The sequence below is a fragment of the Rhincodon typus genome, chromosome 20, assembly GCF_021869965.1.
Source record: "Rhincodon typus isolate 14 chromosome 20, sRhiTyp1.1, whole genome shotgun sequence".
Classification (NCBI taxonomy): domain Eukaryota; kingdom Metazoa; phylum Chordata; class Chondrichthyes; order Orectolobiformes; family Rhincodontidae; genus Rhincodon; species Rhincodon typus.
In genome coordinates this window covers 19,504,789-19,526,744 of record NC_063351.1, presented here as the reverse complement: position 1 = coordinate 19,526,744, position 21,956 = coordinate 19,504,789, and the positions used below count along the sequence as shown (strand labels likewise).

General features: G+C 39.3%; 1 protein-coding gene across 1 annotated transcript in view; it reads left to right on the top strand.

Moving 5' to 3' along the window:
- Window positions 1-21,956, top strand: part of LOC109911459 (leucine-rich repeat-containing protein 27) — a 55,161-nt gene that overhangs the window by 5,482 nt on the left and 27,723 nt on the right. The window contains exons 2-3 of the mRNA XM_048609041.1: window positions 6,507-6,565; window positions 8,161-8,319. Of these exons, the coding sequence (XP_048464998.1) occupies window positions 8,229-8,319 (91 nt within the window). The 5' untranslated portion in view covers window positions 6,507-6,565; window positions 8,161-8,228. The remainder of the gene's footprint in view (window positions 1-6,506; window positions 6,566-8,160; window positions 8,320-21,956) is intronic.

Below are 21,956 nucleotides of genomic sequence, written 5' to 3'. Positions count from 1 at the left end.
TGTGTGTGTTGTGTGTGTGTATATGTGTTGTGTGTGTGTATGTGATTATGTGTGTTGTGTGTGTGTATGTGTTGTGTGTGTGTATGTGGTTGTGTGTGTTGTGTGTGTGTGTGAATGTGTTGTGTGTGTGTATGTGGTTGTGTGTGTTGCATGTGTGTGTGTATGTGTCGTGTGTGTTATGTTGTGTGTGTGTGTGTGTGTGTGTGTGTGTGCGTGGTTGTGTGTGTGTCTGTGTTAAACATTCGTACTTTGATATTCCTGTTTGGGTATGTACATCTTCATTGAAAAGCTTTGTTTGATAACAATTGTGTTTCTTAAGAAAACTGGCTAATAGATTGTTTTATTTTAAAGCTGGAGTTGGTGGTGTACTTAATTGGCTATCTTAGTAACTGTGAAAAATATTTTTTATTTTAGGTTATAACCTCTGGAGTATTGGACAATGCTGTTCTTCTCCAGCCTCAGTTGTCGTAGCCCTACTCACAGAATTACATCTTACACACTATGACACAACCATTACTATCCCCGAGTATGTCCTATCCCATTGGCAAGACAGGTGTGCCAGAGGTGGTGTCACAATGGTACACAATTGGAAAAGAGCCTGCCCAGGTTCTATCTGATGCCATGGCTTTGACATGCAAGCAATTGTCTGAATCCATGGATCAGGTGGCAGTTGCTGTGGCAAGCAAGGTTTAGAGGAACACTTAGTACCTGTCGTACAGGCATGTGGACATTGTTGTCTCCATGTGACCTATGAATGCATTCATACATTGGCTCATCCAGAGGGTGCCAAGGGATCTTGACCTCCCTCCAAGTGCCCCATCCCCTCAAGAGTTGAAGGAGGTACCATTGCGCACCGATAGTGAGGAGATGCAACAGCAAGACTCAAGGATTGTTATCACAAGACTCTCCACTGGTATCCTGCCATACCACCTTCCTTCTGCCAGGGACCCAAATGCCTCCATCAGCTGAGGCCTGAGAAGGAACATATTTGTCAATGTTATTCAATTTTAAATTATAAATTTTATTTCTTTTAAATTCCATACCTATGGTGCAATATCTTTTAGTTCTGTCTGTAAATAAGACATTATTTAAAAGTGAAAAATTCAGAGTATTTAACTTCCCGAGTTGCTGTCTGTGAGAATACTTCAGTTTGTTTGGCTGTTTATCCAGCTTGCTGACATCACAGCTGTTGAACGTTTACCCATCCTCTTTACTTAGTGCTGGATTCAAATTGACATTGGGGAAGAGCGATTCTGTGCCACAGAGATCACTAGATCTTTGTGAACAGCTTTCTTTGAGGGCAACAGTGACTGCTTCATGTTTGATCAGCATATTACAAAAAATTATGTAACAATGAAATTAATTGATGTGGTAACTATATTACTTGATTGTACAAACAGTGCAAACAACATAATGATTGTTTTGCATGAAGTGTTCTACCAAAGATGCTTCAACCTTGGTATGTACTTCTTGACTGCTCCAGCTGTTTCAAAAGTAGTTTTGTAACAATATCATCTGGTTTAAGTGAAATAATACCCTGCAAATTGAACTTTCAAACCACCAACACTATTTTAGTTTAAACATAAAATCGTTTTTTTTTTAAACCACATAAACATTCATATTTACTACTTTTAATTGTGTTTTGCATAACCTAATAAATTTTGTAATTATTTCCTCCTGGCACTGAATACTGCTTTAGTTTACACCACAGGACCAGCAAATCTGAACATATGCTGACTCAGTTGTAATCAATCAATCAGCTGTTCACTGCACCCACTCATTAGCTCCCAATTACCTGTTTGTCATCCAGTTGCACTGTGTGAAAGACTTAATTGACATAATTGCAGGGCACTTGGAGGCTTCAACTAAAATGCTGCACATAAAGCAGAGTTCAACTCCCATAAGTAAAACTCTGCATGCACTCGGAGCATTTGTATTTTTATATAAAAGGTGGAACATCATACGTTCCCAAACACTTTGCAAGAGATCAAAAGATGTTAAGCATGGAGAGGACGTGTGTTACTGAAAGCAGAGGAAGTCCAAAATCCACAGCACTGGATGAGCAGTTTGCTTACAATATGGTAATGAGTGCAAGGTCCAAAAAGAAAGACATGCGATTATATAATGTCTTTCATGACCACTGGACATCCTGAAACCTTTTGGAGCAATGAAGTATCTTTGAACTTCTGTTGTAATAAAGAGAATGCAGCAGCCTGTTTGAGAACAGCAAGCTCCCCACAAACAGTAATGTAATAAAAATCAAATCAGTTGTTTCTGTGATGTTGACTGAGGAATATTGGCTGGGACACTACAACATAGTGAAACAGTGAAATGGGTAGGATATTTTATGTCCACCTGAAAAGGGCTTTTGGTTTCATGTCTCATCTAAAAAACAGGTCTCTTACGAGATTAGTTCATCTGTATGGTTGATGAAACTCTGCCAAGCTGAAATTTGAAGATTGTTTTGTTTTGTGGATGAATTAAAAGAACACCTACTAGCAATCCTATTAAAGTACTTCACTTTAATCCACAATCCTCTGCTTTTCCTCCTTTATTAGACCTAAACTTCTCTCAATATTCCAATCAGTTTTCTGGGTGGATTTGAAACAGCTGGTAAAGGGAAACCAATTCTGGAGTTATTTTGTTGATTCCCAAATGGTGAAAAGGCCACTTGGCATCTTCATTTTCATGGTTATGTGGCCTACCCATCCCGTATCACTTCTCATGGTAATCATCTTCTCATGAAACGTTTTATTGAAGTAGAGCTGCAAAACATTACCCTTGCTTTAACTCTGGGCTGCTGCTTAAAATTAACTCCTGTACGAATGGCTCAGTGGCTCCTCAGAAGCTGTATACGGAGTTGAGTCACATCTTGAAATCATTTTTGGGTTTGCTTATTATGTTTGGTTTGGTTTTGCCTCTTTCTGCCATTTCATTCTGTGGAGCAGGAGGGACACAGCAAGTCAGGCAGCATCAGAGGAACAGGAAAGTCGACGTTTCAGGTCAGGACCCTTCATCAGAACAGACCCTTCTGAAGGGTCTGAAGGCTCCTGACCCGAAACGTTGACTTTACCTGTTCCTCTGATGCTGCCTGAATTGATGTGTCCTTCCAACTCCACACTGTGTTGACTCTGACTCCAGCATCTGCAGTTCTTGCTATCCGTCCCATTTTATTCTTGCTCATAGATGGAGCATTGCCCCAGTACTCTTCCTCCTTCATGTGACTCTGGTCTCACATGAGAAGTGGGCAACCAACCCTACCTTGTTAGCATTGCCTATATCCCAAAACAAATACTTTTTTTTAAAAATCATGTACAACTGATGTTTATTGAGAAGCACTTCATCAGGAAAATTAATCTTTGCTAATCAAGGAGTTGGCGCCAACATTTCGCTTTCAGACTGTTGGGTGAAAAGCAGCCATCTGTCTGGATGATTGACTTGCAGATCAAGGCTGCCCTCTGCAGCAATAATCCTCCATATCAGTCCAGACTTGTATAGTACATATGGACATTGAACAATTAGGATTTTCACTGAATATAGAGATTTTGAAGACATACTTCAGATGCCCTAATAGATCTGGAGGAGTACTCTAGTAGGCTGTAGACTACCTTTCATAGTTGTGGATTACTGCATGCCCTTAATTTTTCCTTTTCCAAATGTGGGCTGATTTAATGTACTTGGAAAGAAAAATGACCAGAGTCAGTGAATTCCTGAATTGAAGAAGACAGTTAACAAGAAAACCATTTCTAACTGCTAGACGACTGTAGACATAGGTCACATGGACACCTTCAGCCAAATAATTCTTAGGTTAGCTGCAAAACCAGTCCTACTTTCATGAACACCACATCCAATCATTTAAATGTGGTTATTGAAGTCAGAGGTGGCATTACCGACAGACAGACTAATAGACTATTTTTTCTCCCTTGCCCACAAGAACAAGGCTGTCTTTGTCGTAGTCCCTGCAGTAACCTTCTGCTGTAATCCAGTCCATGGTATAAACTTCATAGTGTCCAAAGTTCCATACCGCTGTGTTTCCTTATCATCATCTTGTTCTCTAGCACTATCGCTACAAAATATAAAGTTTAGCTCCCATGTTATGTTAGCATCACATAATTTGCATCCTTGTTACCAATCTCAACTCCACAGTGACAACTGTGTTTTCTGATCTGTAAAGCAAGAATTTTCTCTCACTTAGCATCAGCAAGATTGAAACAATCATTTTATGTCTCTTTCTGAACTCTGCATATGCCCCATGATTTCCCTGACTGCTTGTTCATGCTGAACCTGACAGTACATTATCACACTGCTGTCTTCAGAGCTTCAAGGCCTTGTTCTAATATTCCCAGTCCAATTATTCTCAATTACAAAATTTTATCTATCACTGCCCTTTACATCACCCATACCTCCATCCTTTTGGTTTCTTTCAATCCAGGCCCCCTGTATTCCCTTCTATGCAAACACCAGCATCCTATCCTAAATCCACTTCCACTGTAGCCTTTGTCACCAATACATCAAATGTGAATTCCCACAACTTTACTTGCCAACATGCAACATTTGGACATCTTTTCTCTAGCATCCTTATGTAGTCCTTTTGGTCCATCGAGCTATCCACTTTAATGCCTTTTTCCCCACACTATTCCCGTATCCCTTTACATCAGTGGAATTTACAAATCTATCAATCTCCATTTTAATCATACTCAGTGAGTGAACTTCTATTGCTTTCCAGTGTGGAGAACTACAGAGGTAATCTGCCCTCTGAGTAAAGAAATTGTTCCTCATCTCAGTCCCAAGTGGCTTCTCCTTTGTTTTGAAATTGTGTCCCCTGGTTTCAGACTCTCAACTGGTGAATCATCTTTTCTGCATCTATCCTGTCAATCACTGTAAATACTTAATAGATTTCACCAAGATCACCTCCCATTCTTCTAAATTTAATAAGGTGCAGAAAATAAACAAGTGGGCTAATAGAATGGGATGCAGAGGTTATGCTGCAGTTATATAAAACCCAGGATTTACCCCACTCTGAGTACTGTAAACAGATCTGGGCACCACATCCTCAGAAGTATTGGTTTGGAGGAAGTATGACATAGGTTTTCAAGAATGATACCTGGACTTCAAGCGTTCAGTTATGACGAGAGACTATACAAATTAGGCCTGTTCTGTCCAGAGTTTAGAAGGGGTGATATGATCAAAGTCTTCAAGATAGTAAGAGGAAAAGACAGTATTAGGGTTAGTATTAGGTTAAAAATGTAAAGATAAACTATTTCCAGTGGTTGCAGATTCTAGAACTTGGGGGAATAGTCCAAAAATTAGGGTCAGACCTTTCAGGAGAGATGTTAGGAAGCATTTCTACACGCAAAAAGTGGTGGAGATTTGGAAAACTGTTCCACAAACAGTGGGTGCTGGATGAGTTATTAATTTTAAATCTGGCATAGATACATTTTTGTTAAGTAAAGAAATTAAGGGATATGGGCCAAAGGCAGGTATATGGAGTTAGGCCACAGATCAGCCATGGTCTCATTAAATTGTGGAACAGGCTCGAGGGGCTGAATGGCCTACTTCTCTTCCTATGTTCCTAAGTCTAGGAAATATACCTTGTAACCTTTTACTATTAAAAAAAATGTTCTGCATGTCTGTTCTTTCTACAAAGTGGATAACCTCACATTATTCCACGTTATATTCCATCCGCCATGTTCTTGCCCACTCACTAAGTTGGCCAAATCCTGTTGGAACTGCTCTACATCATGCATGTTACCACCTTGCTTTATGTTGTCCACAAACTTGGAAATATTACATTTGGTTCCTACGTCCAAACAATTGGTATATATTGTGAACAACTAGGCCTCAGAACTAGAACTGGTCCTTGTGGTACCCCATTAGTCACCACCTGCCAACAGAAGAATGTGTTTCTCACTTCTGTCTATTTTCTGTCTATCAGCTGGTCCTCGAATCTATGCCAATATATTTCCTTTTATCCTATTTTCTTTCGTTTTGCTAACCGGCCCCCTTGCAAGGAACTTTATCAAAAGCCTTCTGAAAGTCTAAGTATACCACGTTCACTGATTCCCCATTACCAATTCAGTTAAGTATATACTCAACAAACTCTCATTAGGTCAATCAAATACAGTTTCACATTCATATCTCCAAGCTGCTTATGTCCATTCAGACATTTATTGTATTCAACAGTCCATTTTTCACATCTTTTCTAATAGATTTTAGCCCCTACTACTGATCTAACAAGCCTGTGGTTCCTGTTTTCTCTGTCCCTCCCTTCTTAAATAGAGGGATAATATTTGCTATTTTATAATCTGCAGGAACCAGTGTATCCATTATCTGCATTGTTACCTCTTTCAACATTCTGGTGTGCAGAATATCCTCTGCTTGTGCTGCTAAACATCTATTTTCACTATTGTGAAGTACCAGGACCATTTTATTATGGGGTAAAGGAAATATATGTAAGTTTAGTTTGTTTCAATCAGTTCACTTCATATGTATGTTGTCTTTTACAGGTGCCTTAAAACGCTGCTTCTTGAGGGGAACCCTATCCGAAAGCTGCCAGTGGAACTTGGTTAGTGTGAAATTCAAGTTCTATTCATTTTTTTTTATATATCAGTTCATGTGACAAAAGCAAAACTTGACATTGCAGAGTCAAAAATAGTTAGCCAAAATGGTCTGTTAGTAAGAGCCTGCATAATAACTCTGGGACAAGTTTCCATTTATTGTAGTTGACTGATTTCTTTTTCACTGCTGTATATGAAATTAACATCTCTTGTCATTCCTTTCTCTGCACTACCACTCCTCAGTTTAGAGTCCATTTATTTGTAATACTGCGTCATGACCCCTTCTATCACAATGACCCAAATCTTTTGTTTCAATCAGTAACAGTAGGCTGCTATGAGGAAGCTAACTAACTGACCCTGTGGTGACAAAAAATTGTTACCCTCATTCTGTAGGAGATTATTTTGGTCACTTATATGTGCTGTGTCTATACCCTCTGCATTAATGTATTACAAACACAAACCTTGTTTTGTTTATCAGAGGTAAACCATATCTGTGAAGAAACACTCCAGCCCTCAATAAATAAGTGAGTGTTGACACAACATGAATCTTTAGTTCCTATCTGTGCACTCTGACTCAATATTTTTTTGACAAACTTACTTCCTGTAGTTTAGAACAGAAATGGCCTTGAACTTATGTTTTTTAATACAGATTTTTCCAGCATGTCTCACTAAAAGGTAATATATTGCCATGTCTCACACATGGAAATTGGCTTAGTCAATTGCGGTCTGTCACTGGGCAAAAATGCCAAAATAAAACAGCCCAAGCACTTGCTGGTAATAGTTGGGATTGAGCCATTTAACCAGCAAGTGACTGCTTCAGCCTGACCAGAAGTGGATAAGTCTGAAAATTGTTTTTCTTGAAATGGAAAAGAACTTTAATATTGCTCCTGACTCTATGAAGAATATCTAACAAATCGCATATCTCTCCCCTTGGAATTGACTGCTTTGTCACACATACCTCATCCTACCTATACCACCTGGACCCCACACTGGACTTGTCCAATTAGCAAACTGTTTAAAGTGAGGTCCAGCAGTTGGCTTATCGTCTAGCCAAGAGTGTCAAAAATAATATTTAGATTTTCTGATATCTAAAAATAATAAATAATTTTTAACATCTAATGCTGGCCAAAACCAAAAATTAACCTATCGTATATCTCCTGTAAGAACCCTTTTCGTGAAATGATTTGGGAAAGCTCAGTTTAAGGATAAAGGGTACAGAAATTCAAGAATACTAGAAACTAGGATAAGAAGCTGATCATACAGGTGGGCGTTGTAAATGTTCCTCCTCTGAGTTTGTGGATGCAGTCTATGAAGAGAGAATGTTACTTTGTATGTGGCATATGCAGGACCAGGCCTGAGAACAGCTTGCATTGTCAATGTTTACTGTATTGACTTCCCAGTACTGAAATTCCTTGCTTTGATCCCTAAATTCTGCTCCATGCCTGCAAAAAAGAACTGAAATGCAACTAAAATGACAAGTTATTTATTTTAAGAAGTGTTGATGTTGTACTCAAGAGCAGGATAGTCATGAATGCAGTTGTAAACTCGCCATTCTTTGGAAAATAGGATGATTAGTTTATTGAGCTGATTGATTTTCTAACAGGTAATCTGACTTCATTGAAGGCCCTCAACCTCAGAAAATGTCCAATAGAGTTTCCTCCTGAAGTTGTAATGCATCAAGGATTAATTGCGATTCTGGCTTTCCTCAGACAGCCATTAGAAAGAGGAGCTGAACATACTGCTTTATCTGCTCACAATACAGGTACAGCCAGAAATCACACCATCAACGCTGATGAAAGATTATTACATATGCTGTATATATACAGAGATATCAGCTGAATAGTTTAACTGTTATTTTTAGAATGCTTTCAGTTGCATTCTTTACGTTCATGTTTTTAAACAGATTGCTATAATTCAGGGTACTCCTCATCAATTTGTGCTTCTGTAAGACATAATTTATGGTAGGTAAGTCTGCACTTCTTATAAACTCCAAGTTGATTTTGCATTAAAATATCTGTATTAGTGTATCTCAACATAAACAGAGAGATATATGTTAGAGTGTCCAACAGAAATAGTATAAAAGTGATTGCATTGCACTTCTCTCCAAATTTACAGTTACATCAGTTGTTTTAGCTCAAGCCAAAACCGACACATTCTGTGAACTAAAATTGTCTGGACATTAAATTCAGATTATGATTCAGATCAATTATTTAATATACTCTGGCATGTTAAATTATGTTTAAATTCTGCATAAATGAACAATTTGATATACTCAAGGTCATTTTTCCAGAATCTTAAACTGGGATTGAATAAGGTACATTGTCTATTCAGCAGCATAGAATTCTGACTTGCAACTGCAGTGTGGAAATAACCAATTGAATTGAGTAGTAAAGCAATTTGTAGGACTTGACCTATTTATTCTCAGTTTACACAATGTTTGGAGGGAGAATAGTCAGAGGCTGAAAATTCTGTATCAGGAAAGTTACCTCGTGTCTCTCCAAAGTCTGTCCACCATGACAAGGCACAAATCAGGAATGTGATGGAATGCTCTTGGATGAGTGCAACCCCAAAAGTATTAAAGCAGTCCATTTGATTAGCACCACACTTAATAATTTCAACATTCACAGCAGCAGCAGTAGTTCCATCTACACGATGTGCTGCAACAACTCACTGAGGCACCTTAGACAACAACTTACAAACCCACATTCTCTTCAGTCTAGAATGACAAGGTAGCAAATACATGGGAAGACCATTCCAAGCCACACACCATTCTGACCTGGAACTTTGCCACCGTTCCTTTGTAGTCACAGTGTCAAAATCCTAGATCTCCCTCCTTAACAGAAATGCGGGTTTACCTTCATCATATGAATGTAGCTCACCACCATCTTCTCTAGGGCAGTTCAGGATGGGTATTACTTCCTGACCCAGCCAGCAACACCCACATCCTGGGTGATTTTTGTTTAAAAGTTTATTATCTGTCTGATCCTTTGCAATCACTATTTATCCTCTGCACCAGACAGGTGAGTAGCGGCCACAGTAGTATAATATTGATTATTTTTGATCCATGTACTCTTTGTGCTATGGGCTAGACCATACTCAACGTACTTGTACAAGAAATTGTAGGACCAATGAGTGCAGAGTGATACTGTAAGGACAGTGACAATGCTCTGACATTAAGAGCTGTATTTTGTCCTGGTTTCTTTTAAGAGAGAGATTGAATGAGAGGTGATGAGCTGTCTGTGGTCATGGAAACAGCTTGTGGGGCCTTGTGTTTTTTTTAAAGTAGGGTCAAAAGGAGCAGCCTGAGTGGGTATGATCCAGCTGCCACAGACCAGAATTTCTAGGCTTTTTTTTCAGTTTTTTTATGTTTAGCTTTAAGCAGTTGTTGATGGAGGCTCAACAGGATTGGAAGCTGCTGTAAATGTATCTCTGAGTTTTCTCTTGATGTTTTTCCTTCTGGCTTGATGGAGTTACCTATGAGACAAATATATCTTCTGAATTTTGCCAAGGATGTGTGTATATGAGTTGTCACTACATTGGAACAGTTATTTAGTAATAGTTACTGTATCTATTATTCTGTCATGTTTTCCAATAGAGTTACATTATTCTAAGCTCTTCTTTCTTTTGTTGTATTTTAACTACAGTGTTTGAGTAAACTGTGTTTCGCTTAATGTCGAGTAATTTCACCAGTCAAATTGTACCTGGAACACAAAACTTTACATTTGCCTTTAAAATAAGAAAAGATTAGGGTGCAGGCTAAATTCTTCATATATTTTGAGGGGACCTGGTCTAGTCTTGTCCATAGCAGGAAATGTTTTAGGATCTTGGAAAATATATTCAGGTGACACATAAGGTTGTAGTTTCAAGGATGGAGGGGTTAGGTGCTGGCTTCTTTTAGGGAATTAAAACAAGTCTTGTAAACATTATGATCAATGCCTCAAGCTACGTAAATCGAAGGCAGAGAGAATAAAGAAGAGCTCAAGACATTTAGAACAATATAAAAGAAGAGCTGAAAGCTTAAAGAAATAGAAAATGTCAGTTCAGGCTCCTTTACGTACATATGAAATTTATGTTAGCAAGAAGAGGAAAATGAATGCTTGTGTGTTGGCTTGAATGACTGCCACAATAGCAGCATGAAAAAACTGAGATAACAAAGTGTGGAGCTAGAGGAACACAGCAGGCCAGGCAGCATCAGAGGAGCAGGAAAGTTGACGTTTCAGATTGGGACCCTTCTTCAGAACTGGGGACGGAGCTCAGAAATAAATAGAGAGAAGGGGTGGGACTGGGGAAGGTGAGTGCAGGTAGGGAATGGTGGGGATTGGTCAGTGAAGTGGAAAGGACACATAGGTGGGAAGGAAGATGGACAGGTTAAGTCAGGTCAAGAAGGCGGGGATGAGAGGGAGGGTTGGATATGGGATGAGGCCCGGGATAGGGAGGTTTTAAAACTGGTGAAATCCATGTTTAGGCCATTGGGCTGTAGGTTCCTGAGGCAGAATATGACATGCTGCTCCTCCAGTTTGCGGATGGCGTCATTGTGACAATAGAGGAGGCCCAGGATGGACATGTCACCCAGGGAGTGGGAGGGGGAGTTAAAATGGTTCGCGACCGGAAGGTGTTGTCATTTGTCACGTACAGAGCGCAGATGCTCTACAAAACAGTCTCTGAGTCTATACTTCGTCTCACCGATGTAGAGGAGGCCATATCAGGAGCAGTGGACATGGTAGACCAAGTTGATGGATGTAAAAGTGAACCCCTGTCTAGTGTGGAAGGTTTGTTTTGTTCCTTGGATGGAGGTGAGGGGGGAGGTGTAGGGGCAGGTGTAGCACTTCCTGTGGTTGCAGGGAAAGGTGCCAGGGGTGGTGGGGATAGTGGGAAGTATGGTGCGGACACAGAGTCGCGGAGAGCGCGGTCCCTACAAAAGGCAGATAGGGGTGGGGAGGGAAATGTCTCTTTGGTTGTGGGATCAGATTGTAGGTGGCAGAAGTGCCGGAGAATGATGCTTTGGATGCAGAAGTTAGTGGGGTGGGGAGGACAAGGGGGATTCTGTCTTTATTTTTATTGGGGGGAGGGGATGTGAGGGCAAAAGTGCGGGAAACATAAGAAATGCGGTTGAGGGTATTTTTGATGACCAGAGTGGGTAAGTTGCTGTCCTTGAAATAGGAAGACCTCTGGGATGTTTGGGAGTGGAATGCCCCATCTTGGGAGCAGATGCAGTGGAGGTGGAGGAATTGGGAGTAGGAGATCGTATTCTTGCAGGAAGATGGGTGAGAGGAGGTGTAATCTAGTTAGCTGTGGGAGTTGATGGGCTTGAACTAGATGTCGGTTTCGAGGTGGTCACCAGAGATGGACACAGTGATGTCCAGGACGGAGAGGGAGGTATTGGAGATGGTCCAGGTGAACTTAAGGTTGGGATGGAAAGTGTTAGTAAAGTTGATGAACCGTTCAAGCTCCTCATGGGAGCACGAGGCAGTGCCGATACAGTCATCCATGTAGCAGAGGAAGAGGTGGGGGATAGGGCCAGTGTAACTGCAGAAGAAGGACTGTTCCATGTATCCTACGAAGAGGCAGGCATAACTTGGGCCCATGCGGGTTCCCATGGCCACCCCCTTAGTCTATAGGAAGTGGGTGGAGTTGAAGGAGAAGTTGTTAAGGGTAAGGACAAGATCAGTTAAGCGGATGAGGGTGTCGGTGGAGGGGGACTGGTTGGGTCTGCAGGAGACGAAGAAGCGGAGGGCTTTTAGGCCATCTGTATGGGGAATGCAAGTGTACAGAGATTGGATGTCTCTGAGTGAAAAAACTGAGGTTCCTATAAGAACTAACAGAGAAGGTGTTAAATGGGCAGATTGCAAGATAGAGAAAGTGTGTTAATAGGTTGTAACCAAAGTGTTCAAACAGAAACAAAGAGACATAGGCTTCCTTTGTGCAGAGAATTTATTGATTATATCAGTACAACAGATTTTTTCCCCAGTGCTAGCTGACCACACCCCCCTTTTATATTCTGATAGTTAAATTAATAATCATCACCAGTTTCCTTTCTAGTCTTAATTATTTGTTATATAAATACATAAAACAAAATCTCTTCACACAGTGGGATTATTTCAGTGGTCATCACTCCATTTTACAATATGCTGCCACGTTGGGCACTTGATAATTTTACATCTGATCATCTCTTTGTTGCAACAATGCTTCACACTCATTTCCTATGCACTGGGCTGTTGTAGCCAGAAGAACTGGGCTTAATCATATGTATGTAAAGGAGCCTGAACTGACATTTTCCATTTCTTTAAGCCTTCAGCTCTTCTTTTATATTGTTCTAAATGTCTTGAACTTTTCTTTATTCACTCTGCCTTTGATTCTATTTTAAATTCTGTTTGAAAAGTTCTCACTGTGCTGGACAGAATTTGACAAATATTGAAGGACGATTTCCTCTTTAAATCATTAAACACTTCATCCTTTGGGTTTTGGAAGCTGACATTTATAGAACGTAGAGATAACAAGGAGTAGAGCTGGATGAACACAGCAGGCCAAGCAGCATCAGAGGAGCAGGAAAGCTGACGTTTCGGGCCTAGACCCTTCTTCAGACATTCATAGAACGCAGTTGCTTTATCCTCAAAGGAGAAAACAGTACAGTATCTGCTGTACTCCAGGTGAAAAACTCACTGTGTTAAAGTTAGGAGCAGGACAAAGTAAAAAATAATATTAGTTCAAATGTCACCCAAGGCTGAAGATTTAAACATTTTTTTAATTAACTCGTGGGATGTGGGCGTCGCTGGTCTGTCAGCATTTATTGCCCATCCCTGGTTATCCTTGAGAAGGTGGTGGTGAGCTGCCTTCTTGAACCACTGGATTCCACTTGCTATAGGTTGACCCACAATTCCCTTAGGGAAGGAATTCCTGGATTTTGACTCAGTGACAAAGGAACGGCGGTATATTACCGAGTCAGGATGGTGGGAAGCTTGGCGGGAGGTGGGGGTTGGGGGATGCAGGGAGGGCGACCTTGGAATTGGTGGTGTTCCCAAATATCTGCTGCCCTTGTCCTTCTAAGTGGAAGTGATTGTGGGTTTGGAACTTGCTGTCTAAGGATCTTTGGAGAATTATCTTTGGAGCTTTGCAGACAAGTTCTTTAAACAGCTCAAATAAAATATGATTTTTCGTCATAGCAGTGGAAGCAAGGGGAAAATCATTGTCTGCAGTGCAGTTCACCATTGAACAGATTGTATTATCAGTAGTAACGATAATGTCCGTGAAAAACATGTCCTACGAATATTGTGGTAGCTTCTTTCATAAACACTTCCACTACTGCAAAGAATGCTTTAGATCCATGATTGAAGAAATACGGAAGGCAGGCATTAATTTGCTTGAACAATGTTTGAAGATGGCCAACAGGGATGAGGGCAGCCATGCCGCCAGATTGGAGAGCCTTCATTGCCCCATCAGCCAAAGATGGGGTATACAATGAAATCCAGCCCCTGTCCTTGCTTCTGAACCTCTCTCCCTGTAATCCTACACCACGATACCTAGAATGAAACACACTTAATCATCCCACAAAAATCGTTTGGAGAAATACAAGTCTTATTTCCAATTCTAATTTATAATTTAACATCAATTGTCGAAAAATACTTTTTGCTAAGGAAATTCCATTGAGAACTGGAAATCATTTGCAAACTATAGAGACCCGAAATGTTTTTTTTTCGGGAATGTTAAAACATTTCTTCGCTTTAGAGGAGATTTGTGTATGTCTAGCATTTCGTCATTAAACATAGTCTGAATTGGACAATATATCATAATCTGTTTGACATTTGCAACACAAAAATAGGCCATTCAGTGCCAGTCAGCAAAGATCTGACTACACTAACCCCATTTTCCACTTTTTGGCTTATAGCTCTTGAAGCCATGGCAAGGCAAGTGAATATCCAACTACTACTTAAATGCTATAAGAATTTGTGACTCAACACCCTTTCAGGCAGTAACTGCCAGACTTCCTGCCACCCACTCAGTGAAACAAATTCTCCTCAACTCTCCTCTTGGCTTTCTATCTTTTATGTTAAATATATGCCCCATGGTTTTGACCCCTCCATTTATGAGAAAAGTGCCTTCTTATCCCAGTATCTATAAGAGAAAGAATATAATTTGAGACTGTTTGTCCAAGTTGTTTTGTGGATGGTGTTGAAACCCAGTTTCATCAATGTCAAAAGTTAAAAGAGCTTTGCTTTGTAAGTAAGGTGGTCAATTATTCATGTTTTTATGATACACATAAGTCAGTGTGCTTAACATTATAGTAATATGAATAATGTATTGCTTTTCTTTCTTCTCAAATCTAACTGATTTTTTTTCATACATACTTTTATAAAGTTATATCATTTTAGCCCTTAATTGTAAAGGATGCAGAAGTTCACAACACATGATCAGGTTCTGGATGTCAAGTTGTGCTTTCCATTTCTCAATTTACTGGTAATAACTTGACACAGCATCGTAAAATGACATGTATTGGATTTGTTTATAAATTGGATTGGTGTTCTGAAGACAAATGCCATATCTGGATGGGTTGGTCCAGAAAAAATTGTGTTTCTCTGAATCGCTTCATTCTGTGTCTGAATCAACAGTATATATTTGCTTATTTCCAAACAAGAAAATTTGTGTTGGTGAACACTCTATAGTGAGAAGAAAAGAAAGATATGTATTTATTTAGCAGCTTTCATGGATTCAAGGTATCTCAAAATGTCCTAAAGCCAATGTGGTACTTTGGGAATGCAGTAATTGTGTGAGAAATCAATCTGTGTCTTGAATTCATACAATCAGAAGTTGCTGAGACTGTTTTGCATACAAAACACTCTCAAAATGCTTGATTATAATGTGGGTAAAAAGTGAAGTATGACATCCGAGTTTTTGTACTGCTGAATATAATATCCAGTACTATCCTAGAAACTCAGTAAAAGCTCTAGGGATGTCCACCAATAATTAGCACTTACTGATCCACATTTACACTTTTTAATCAGTAAAGATGAAAAAAATCAATTTACGTGTAAGGACATTAAGATATTAATGAGCTGTTTGTTTATGCATAATTTCAGTGATCTAGCCTTGATTTGCACCATGAATAATCATTGGGGGAAATCACTTTGAAGTTATTTGCTGACAAAGTGTTCATTCTTCTGTTCAAAGACTAAAGTCAATGGTAAATGTATGGGGAAAAGCAATTTTCAATAATGATGTTTTCTTGGTATTGATAGCCACTTTAGCTTATATGTACATACAATAACATAGGGTCACAGATCAGCTATGACCTAATTAAATGGTGGAACAGGCTCAAAGGACTCGGTGGCCTACTCCTTCCTGTTCCTATGTTGCTATGAACTGTGTAAGAAATGTTACTTTAATTGCACATTACCATTACCAGAAAATTTGAAAATGTTGCAATGGTAGAATAGTTGAGGAAATATTCAACATTATGGCATTTAATTTCTTCACCTAAAATCATTTTGTGGACAATTAAAACCACAATAAATACAAATGTAAATTCTGTACTACAAGTGACCTGTTACTTGTACTAGAAATGATATTGAAATTATGATCCCATTAGAGCTGATTCCAGTGGAGTTAGTAAAGGAGCTACATATTTCTTTAGTTCATATGTAATGGAAGATTGTTTGTTTCAATTTTGTAAACAGGATTTGCTACCACACTGCAGCAAGAGGCGCGGCTTATCATTGACGATTACAGGAGAAAGGTAGACAGGGGGATTCTACCTAGAAAGGCTGTCAGTGAAGTCTGGAAAAAGATGAATGTTAGCAGTGAGTTCAAAATAGTCCAAATAATAAGCTGATTCACTTGCAAGTGTAAATCACCTTAGTCCCTTAAAGACAGGAACAAGATGGGGGGATCATGCAACATCAGAAACTGAAAGAACACTGCTCAAATGTTTTTAGAATAAAACTTAAACTTAGTGGATAACACGTTTGTATTCATTATGGATGCTTGTTGGATGCAAATATATAATGTAATACTATTTGCACCTTATTATCATGTATTTGAAACATATTTTATTAATGTTAGTACCTCATCATGTAAAACATTATGAAGTAAACAGGCGAGAATAGTAGCAAAATAGATAGTCAGTGTTAATGTAGGCTCTTTAAAGTATCCTTTTTATCCTAGGTTATCTTTTAAATGTGATGTGAACTTGTTATAGTCTATTTTAACCCTCCTCTCATTTCAGGTGTAGGTATTTAATCTTTCTGTTAGAATCAATAGCTACACCTTTTTCTAAAATCTGTTAAGAAATCCTCATTACAAGATAAGAAAAAGCCATTGGTTTTCTGTTTAAATTTCTTGGATACTAGTCATTATATGACAGCCTGACATTTTATCTGACGATACCATTAAATTAAAAATATTCTTCAGTGGTATTGTTGTCATAATATCACTCCCATTATACTTCCTTTTGAGAGAGATTCCAGGTCTCTGTCCTATTTAGGAATTTGATGAAATTAATGTGACTCTCACTTCACTTCACTTCCCCCCGACTTATTTATTAGCCAAAATCTTCTTAATGTATTGTTTTCATTTTATTAGAAGAATCATGACCAGTTTCTAAATTAAGAACAAGCAGATTAATCTGAATAACTTAGAGAATTTTAATAAGATGGTCAAATTTGCATTATTACACCTCTCCTCAAAGATAGAAATACATTTTGTGTTTCACTGTATGCATTTTTGGAGGGGAAATGATGGATTGTGTCATGTGGTGCAGATTTTGTTTTGAGAAAATGATCAACTCATTTTCAGAGATGAGTTTTCCAACTGTGTAATACTGCTTTGAAATTTGCAACACCCTTAAGAAATGAACCTATGTATTTTTGTGTTATTCAATCCCTTATACATGGTTAGTTGTGATATTTATTTACCAAGTAAACACACAGAAGAAAAACACAGCATGGCCTACCTTCAGATCCATGGCAATTTAATTCATTCTTAACGGTCATCTGAAATCACTAAACAACCCGTCCCATTGTAGCAAAGTCAAATAAAAAAGTAAAAGGGAGTAAAACTAGGCAGATTACCTGAAATCAACTTAGGTACTGGAAATGGGCAATGAACCACCCAGCCTTTCAAGCTTCCATAGTCTTCCTTACTAATATAAAGCAAAGAATTGTGGATACTAGCGATCTGAAACAAACAAAAACAGAAATTGCTAGAGAACATCAGATGGTCTGCCAGCACCTATGGATAAAAAAATAGAGTTAACATTACAAGTCCCTTAGGTGAAGAAGGGAAACTGGACTTGAAATGTTGACTCTGTTTTCTCTCCACAGATGCTGTCAGACCTGCTGAGTTTCAACAGCAACTCCTGTTTTTGTTTCTTTCTTACTAATTTTGTGCCTAAGTCAGGAGAACTGTTGCACAGACTAGTCAAACAGCAGCCAGATGTGGTCATTTTCACTGAATCACACCTTACATCCTGTATCCCAGACACCACCACCATGCCTGGGAATGGCTTGTCGCAGCAATAGGCCAGATACTGCAGAAGCAGCGACACAGTGATATGTAGTTAGAAGGGAGTTTCCCTGGAAGCCCTGAACATTAACGCTGGATCTCATGAAGCTTCATGGCATCTGGCCAAACACAGGCAACGAAATCTCCAACTGCTTGCCACTTACTGCATTTCCTTGTCAGATGAATCAGTAGTCCTCCATGCTGATCAAACTTGGATGAAGCAACTGAGGATAACGAGGACACAGAGCTGAGGGATTTCAATATCGATCACCAAAAGTGGCCTCGTATTGCACTTAATCACAGACAGATCCGGCTGAGTCCTGAAAGACCTATCTGCCAGATGGCAGAACTTACTTGATCTCATCTTCACCAATCTACCCATCACTGTTGCATCTTCCAATACAGTACAGGGGGAGGAGTGATATTGCCAAAGTCTTTATGAAGACAAAGTCCTGCCTGCATACTGGGCAAACCCTGCATCGTATTGTATGACACTAGCATCATGCTAAATGGGGTAGATTTCAAAAAAATCTAAAGGCTCAAACTTCAAACATCCATGAAACACTGTGGGCATCAGCAGTAGCAGAATTGTATTCAATTGCAATCTGTAACCTCATTGCTTGGCATATCCCTCACTCCACCATTCCTGTCACTCATGGTTCAATGAAATGTACAGGAGCACATTACCAAAATGAAACTCTGGGCATAACTAAAAACAAGATTGCAACTGGGTTAAGCTATAACAAGCATACTAAGGCAGCACATAACAGACAGAGCTAAAGGATCCAACAACCAACCAAACAGGAGGATGAGTCAACATAAATATCCTTATCATCAACGATCAATGTAAGACATAAGGGTGAAACATTTCCAACCAGCTTCAACCAGACATATTGAGTGGATGATTCATCTCGGCTTGCTTCTGAGGTCATTAAGAATCATAGTTGTGGTTTATGTAGGCACTAATGACATATGCAGAACTAGGAAAGAGGAGCTGGGTACTAAATTAAAAAGCGGAACCTGAGCCACATGAAAATTGGCGTAAGGTACCTAAAATTAGAAAGATGAATGTGTGACTGAAAGACTGGTGTGGAGGATTGGATTCACTGGCACCAATGCTGGGGAAAATGGGAGCTGTACTGCACCTGAGCTGTGCTGGGGCTCTAGTGTTCTTGCAAAGTAAGTAACTAAGGAAGTAGAGAGGGTTTCAAACTAAATATTGGAGGCAAGGGATCAAATGTCAAAAGATATGATCTATCAAAGACACAAAATACGAGACAAAAATAATAAATGCAAAATGAGGATCAGTGAGTGGCAGGAAGGGACAAGAAAAAAGACACAGGGATAGCATCAAATCTAGGGAAAATAGCACATAACTGCTCGAAGATGAGAAGCAGTTTAGATGATAGGTCAGAGTATAAAGAATGGCTGAGAATAACTAAAAAGTCAACAAGAAGGAAGCAATTAGATTTTGAGAGAAAAATAGCCAGAAATGTCAAAGTGAATAACACGAGTATCTACAGGTATTTAAAAAGAAAAGACTAAGTAAAGTGAGTGATACACCTCAAGAGAATGAGAATTGGGATTCATTGTAGATAATAAGGAAATGATGGATGAAATGAACAAATAATTTGCTACTTTCTATAGAAGATACAAAAAACGTTCCAGTAACAGATGTAAATCAGGAGATGGAAAGGAGAAATGAGTTTAGTACCACTTCCTTCATGATTATAATTTCACTGAGCAAACTGATGGAGCTGCAGACTGACGAGTCTTTGGGTCCAGATGGACTTCATACTAGGGTCAAACAGAGATGGCTAATGAGGTAGTAAATGCATGGGTATTAATTTTATAAAATTCCCTCAATTCAGATAAGCTTCCATCTGACTTGTAAGTAGCAAATATAATCTCTTTCCTCAAGAAGAGGAGACGGGAAACAGCAATATGTAGGCCAATTAGCTTGACATTTGTCATGGGCAAGTTGTTTGAATTGAGAGTTTACACCTGTGGACTTAGAAAAACTCAATGTAATCAGGAAGTGTCTGTGTAGTTTTGTCGTAAGGAAATCATGTTTAACCAATTTATCAGAGTTATTTGAAGAATTAATGTGCATTGTTGATAAAGGGGAATTTATACACTTAGTGTACTTGAATTTCTAGAAGGCATTTGATAAGGAGTCACGCCAAAGGTTATTGTGGAAAATAAGAGTTCATGCTGTGGGCAGTAACATATATAGATAGAAGGTTAACTGGCTGGCAGAAACATAAATGGTTCTTTATCTGATTGGGCACAATGTGATGTGATCCACAGGGGTCTGTTCTGGGGCCTCAACTTTTTACAACTTACATAATTTAGATGAGGGGAACAAAGGCATGGTAGCTAAACTTGCGAGTGACAATGTTGTAAAGAAGACATAAGGAGTTGTAAATGCAATTAGATAGGTTGAATGAGGGGTCAAAAATCTGGCAGATAATATATAATGTGAGAAAATGCAAACTTATTCACTTTGGCAGGAAAAGTAAATGAGTATTACATAAACAGACGATGAGTGCAGAACTCCAAGGTCCAAAGGTTTTCTTGTGTATGAGTAGCAACAAGTTAGTATGCAGATACAATACATCAAAAGCTAATCAGGTGCTATCCTTTATTACAAGAGGAATTAGACATAAAGGAAAGATATTGTGCTTCAGTTATACAAGGCATTGATAGGACAATGTCAGTCATAGAGTCATACAGCATGGATACAGACTTCTTGGTCCAACCAGTCCATGCCAAATCTAATCCCAAACTAAACCCAGCTGCCTGCTCCTGGCCCATATCCCTCCAAACCTTTCCTACGCATGTACTTATCCAAATGTCTTTTAAACATTGTAATTGTACCCACATCCACCACTTCCTCGGGAAGTTCACTCCACACGCGAACCACCCTCTGTGTAATGTTCTCCTTCTTTAAGGGGAGATGTAAATGAATTGGAGATAATTCATCGGTGGATTATGAGATTGTTGCCCAGAATGAGGATAGGTTGGACAGAATGGGCCTCTTTCCAGTGGAGTGAGAGGTGACTTGAAGTGTATAAGATCCTGAATGGTCATGGCAAAGTGAGTTTGGAAAATATGTTTCCTCTTGTGTCCAGAACCAGGAGGCACTGTTTTAAAATTAGAAGTTGCCCATTTAAGACTGAATTAAGGAGCTTTACTTTTGCTTTCGCAGGATTGTGTGACTTTAGAACTCACTGCCTCAGTAGGTGATGGAGGTCATTAAATATTTCGAAGGTAGAGGTAGTTAGATTCACATTTTGTGAGCCAATCTGAGGTTATTTGGGGTAGAAGGGAACGTGGGATTCAACACATAAAAAGATTAGCCACTGATCTGATCTTATTGAATGGCAAAGCAGGCAAGAGGGGCTCAATGGTCTACTTCTCCTATTTCAAATCACACACACTAATTCTCTTAACTCCATGTGACATCAACACACAATTGAAAGAACTGGAAACTGCAAGATACTGCTGGATACTGGATATTTGGACCTGACTATTTTGCTGCAATAGCAATGAAGACTTGCTCCAGAACTGTCCAAGCCCCTAGCCAGTTCTAACTCTGGCATCTCCCCAACAATGTAGAATATCACACCAGTTTGCCCTATTTACAAAAAGCAGGACAAATCTAGCCCAGCTAATTATAGTTCCACCAACCTCTCCCCATGAGCAAAATGATGGATGGATCATCAACATTGTGATCAAAGAACACTTGGAGAGGAATAACCTGCTTACTAACACTCAGATAAAAAGGTGTAGAGCTAGATGAACACAGCAGGCCAAGCAGCATCAGAGGAGCAGGAAAGCTGATGTTTCAGGCCTAGACCCTTCTTCAGAAATGCTGAAGAAGGGTCCAGACCCGAAACATCA